We start from the raw sequence: 5,115 nt of genomic DNA, 5'->3' as shown, positions 1-5,115 counted from the left end.
TAGTCTCTCCAATATGATATTGTTTTGAATGATCTCTTCTAGTTACGTTTGATTGAAAACATGCTGAAAACAGCATCAAATTCATGTCAGTCATGCCTTTGGATGGTAGCTCCATTTCCTTGCTGACATAAATCATAAAAAATTCAAGATAGATTATGTTATTTCTTTTTCTCTCATTCAACACAACTTAATTATGGATTTAAAGGTGCTTTCTTCTACTAGATTGTTTATCATTCTAATTCTCATATTGTTTATGTTGCTTAATTGGTGGGCCCAGCTTCAATTTCTCTTGAGGATCACTATGTGAATTTTCTTTTCTTTTTTTTTAAATATATTCTTATCAGTGAATGGGTGTAAAATCTATGTGCTTGTGGAAAGCTTCTTGTGAATTATTTTAGTGTTGTTCTTTCTTTTGAATCTCTTATCTCTATTAAATTATTGGTCTAGTTGAGCTTAAGATTAATATTCAGTAAAGAATTTTGATTGAGTTTAAACTTTACACTAAAACTGGTTGTCAAAAACCAGTTCCAGATGCGAAACTATTTGAAACTAGTTTTTTACTTATTATGATATGAAACCATTTATATTTTTTTGAAAACCGGTTCACATTTTTTGATTTGGTTTATTTTTTAAAACTGATTTGTAATTAGTTTGATAATCTTAAATCAGTTTGGTTTAATAACCTAAACTCAATTTCTGGATGTACATCCCTTATAATGGTGTACTGATTTCAGCTCTATCTTTTCTGATCACACCCCTTATAATGTTGGATTAGAAGAAGAATTGATGTAGTGAATAAGTTTCAAGACATTGTCGTAGGACACTTCAGTGGAAGGAATGAAGTGAGCGTCACTTGATAGATCATTCCCCATGTCATATACTAATCAATATATACAACAGTAAAATTGAAAACTATGTTTGTTTGCTTGAACTGAATCTTGTGTTTGCTTGGTTGCTACTGAGTCTTATTAGTATTGATTTAAGTTTATTTTTTTTATCACAGGCTTTTAATAGTTGTCTTTTCGCTGCTGTTGCCGCTGCCACCTCTCTTGGTTTGCTTTTGCTGTGGTACTATTGTTGCTGCTAGGGTACGGATTTATTTTCTGAGGTGCTAGTTGACTATATTTAGTTTAATTTTAAAAATTCCGACCGCTTCTGTAGAGGCAACTACGCTAATGTGATCGTGGTTATTTACATCCTAACCTCGTATAACTTATTATAGTTGTTATAACTTATTTGTTTTGTAATAGAACCTCTATCATTAGAGGTGATGTGATCGTGGTTCTCTATGTCCAAATCTCGTATAATTTGTTATTCATGTTATGTATACTACTTAATTTGTTATTCATGTTATGTGTATTACTTAAGTGCTTTCTCGAGGCAGTCACTTCAAGGCTTTCTTTAAGAATTGCTAAAACTCAATTTTCTTTGATATTTTTTGTTAGTTATTTTCAAAGTATTTTGGATGTTGGGAAAACATTGTCTCTTATTAGTTACATAGGAAGCTAGATTTGCAGTTAGTGAGACTAACCTTAATTAAGAACTTTAGAATAGGAACTTAGCTATTTATTTGAAATACATAGGTTTTCGATGGATGTCTCCAAGGATTGGATGTATATGCCCCATCATTTGAAAGAATATCAACTCGGTGTAGAAAGGTTTTTACATTTTGCTTTTTCATCAGCAGGAAATCCTCAAGGGGAAGAAATTCAATGCCCATGTAAAAAGTATTATAATAGACTTTGGTTAAAGAGAGATGACGTGTATAACCATTTAATATGCCATGGATTTGTAAAAGGTTATAGGCGGTGGTTTAATCATGGAGAATCACTTGTTGCTATGGATGTTGACAGTGATATAGACGGTGATTATAATTGTAATGATAACATTGATGAGCTGTTACGTGATAGATTCAGAGATACTACACAATTTGATGGACAAAATACAGGGCCCAACGAATGTGCAAAGGAATTTTATAAATTGGTGGACGAGGCAAGCCAAGAACTGTACCCCGGGTGTAAAGGATTCACAAGATTATCTTTTACTATCCGTCTTTACCTGTTAAAATGCTTGCATGGTTGGAGTAACCCGTCGTTCACTTCTCTCTTGGAATTATTAAAAGAAGGAATGCCATATTTGAATATCCCTACTTTATTTGATAAAACCAAGAATATGATAAAGAATCTGGGTCTTGACTACCAAAAGATCGATGCATGTCCTAATGACTGCATGTTGTATCGAAACGGGCATGAGAATAACATATCGTGCCATGTCTGTGGATCATCCCGTTATGTTGAGCATCCTGTTGTGGAAGAGGATGATGTAACCTCATCAAGAAAGTCTTGTAAAGTTGCTGCGAAAACTCTAAGGCATTTCCCTTTGATTCCCAGACTTCAAAGACTTTTCATGTGCACAACGACGGTTGAAGCTATGTCTTGGCATCATAATGAGTGTGTTAAAGATGTCTCATTAAGGCATCCTGCTGATGGTGAATCATGGAAAGCATTTGACCGTTGACATGAAGATTTTGCGAAGGAGCCTCGTAATGTGAGACTAGGCTTAGCCAGCGACGGGTTCAATCCGTTTTGAACTTTGAGCAGTACACATAATACATGGCATGTTGTTCTGATGGTGTACAATCTACCCCTTTGGATGAGCATGTAGCCTGATTATTTTATGCTCTCTTTACTCATTCCTGGACCGTAATCACTGGGAAATAACATTGATGTCTTGCTTCAACCGCTTATTGAAGAATTAAAAGAACTGCGGGAGTCAGGTGTAGAAACATATGACTCTTCAAAAAATAAAACATTCAATATGAGAGCATGTCTTTTATGGACAATTAATGACTTCCCGGCGTATGCTATGTTATCTGGCTGGAGTACAAAGGGAAAACTGGCTTGTCCGTGTTGTAATGATGAGACTTCTTCTATCTATTTGAAATATAGTCACAAGATTGTTTATATGGATCATGGAAGATTTTTACCCATGAATCACCCGTGGAGGCATAACAAAAGATCTTTCAATGGAAAAACTGAACTTAGGTCTCCACCCCAGTTGTTAGAGGGAACAACTGTATTTGACATATTACAAGAGATAGAGAACTCTTTCGGGAAGAAGCAAAAGAGATCAAAAAATGGGCTATCAAACTGGAAAAAGCGGTCAATATTTTTCGAATTACCATATTGGAAGTACAACATGTTTAGACATAACCTTGATGACATGCACATAGAGAAGAACATAGTTGATAGCATAATAAGAACTCATCTACCGGCACATTTTCTAAGTGTAGCCATATCTTTTCGTACTTATAAATAGCCACGCTTTTAGAGCATAGCCATATGTTTACCCTATTGGCACATTTAAAAAGTGTAGCCATATGGATAAACCCCATTTGTAGGGTTTATCTTGTGTTGAATTTAGAGTATTTTACCAACTTTTTCTCACATTTACTCAATGAAATAGCATGATTTTGTGATTATCCCCTAATTTGTGCTTAAGTGTGAAAACACGCTTTTAGACCCTTAAATTGATAATTTTAATCTCCCTTTGATTCCACTAGATTCCTTGATGTGTTTGTTAGTGATTTTAGATTGAAAAAAGGGCTAGGAATGGATCAAAGGAGTGAAGAGAAAGCATGCAAAGTGGAGAAATCATAAAAAGCCAAGGATTTGGGATGCGCCCATGGATGTGCATGCACACAAGACGCGTACGCACGGATCGATACTCCAGGGACGCATACGCATGCTGTACGCGTACGCGTCGATGCCCGCGCTGACTCCTTTAATGAAATCGCACCTGGCGATTTTAGAGGGGCTTCTGGCCTACTTTTGAAGCCAACCTTGAGCAGGAAAATGCTAAAGAGACCAAGGATTGAAGGAAAATCGACCATTCAATCATTCATTCAACCATTATTCACAAGTTAGGTTTAGATGTAGCTCTCTAAGTTTTAGGTTTTTAGCTTTAATTCTTCTCAATTTCAGATTTCTATCTTAGTTTAATTTAGTTTCTCTTCTACTTTTATTTGTCTTAGCATTCTAGTTTATTTATCTCCTTTGTTGGTTACTTTATCTTCCCCATTTAGTTTATGAATTCACATGTTAGATTTGATTTTCTATTCAATGCAATTTGAGGTATTTCATATTTATGATTGCTTTCTTCAATTTATGTTATTGATACTTTCAATTGGTTGTTTGAATTTTATTATCTCTTATTGCTTTTCTATGCTTTTGTTTTGCACCTTCCAAGTATTTGATAAAATGCTTGGAAGGATGTTAGAGTAGAATTTTATGTTCCTGGCTTGGGAAGGTAACTTAGGAACTCTTGAGTTACTAATGTCCAAGGAATTGATGATTGGGAGCCATTAACTCTAGTTCTCACTAATTGAATTAGTGGAGAGTTAGGACTCATGGGCTTAGATTGATATAGCTCATTTGACTTTTCTTTACTAGTTAGAGGATGAATTAATGGGATTGATCCTTGCCAATTCTCATGTTGTGGTTAGTAATAAGGATAGAGATCCTTAACCACCAAACCTTGCCAAGATCCTTTTTGTCATTTCAATCTCATTATCATTTACTTTTCTTATTTGTTATCCAAAACCCCAAAAATATACTTTTCCATAACCAATTATAAGCACACTTCCCTGCAATTCCTTGAGAGCGACCCGAGGTTTGAATACTTCGGTCATCAATTTTTTAGGAGTTTGTTACTTGTGACAACCAAACTTTTGTATGAAAGGATTATTGTTGTTTTAGAAACTATACTTGCAACGAGAGTTTATTGTAAAATTCTAGACCACACAAAAGTCCATTCATCACATATCTTCCCCTATCGGCACACTTTTAAAGAGTACCCAAAGCACATATTCTAGGACATTTTAAAAGCGTGGCGATATGTGCACTTTTCGATATGCTTAAAAAGCGTACCTATAGGTTAAGACCTATGGCCACGCTTTTAAGCATGGCAAGAAATGAAAGCGTGCCAATAGAAAAAGCGTGCCGATAGATCCACAAAAGTGTGGCGATAGATCAACCGGCACGCTGGCGGATGTGACCCTTTCAAAAGCGTGCCGATAGCTCAAAAAGTGTGGTGAAAAGTTATCGGCACGTTTTT

General features: G+C 35.4%; 1 protein-coding gene across 1 annotated transcript; it reads left to right on the top strand.

Annotated features, from left to right (window-relative positions):
- Positions 1-1,590: 1,590 nt before the first annotated feature.
- Positions 1,591-2,517, top strand: LOC140178600 (uncharacterized). The gene has a single exon (XM_072215799.1). The coding sequence runs from the start codon at positions 1,591-1,593 to the stop codon at positions 2,515-2,517; it is 927 nt and encodes a 308-aa protein (XP_072071900.1).
- The last annotated feature ends 2,598 nt before the right edge of the window (positions 2,518-5,115 follow it).

This window comes from Arachis hypogaea, chromosome 14, assembly GCF_003086295.3.
Source record: "Arachis hypogaea cultivar Tifrunner chromosome 14, arahy.Tifrunner.gnm2.J5K5, whole genome shotgun sequence".
NCBI classification, from domain to species: domain Eukaryota; kingdom Viridiplantae; phylum Streptophyta; class Magnoliopsida; order Fabales; family Fabaceae; genus Arachis; species Arachis hypogaea.
Note: the sequence above shows the minus strand (reverse complement) of the source record. Positions and strands in the feature narration are given on the sequence as shown.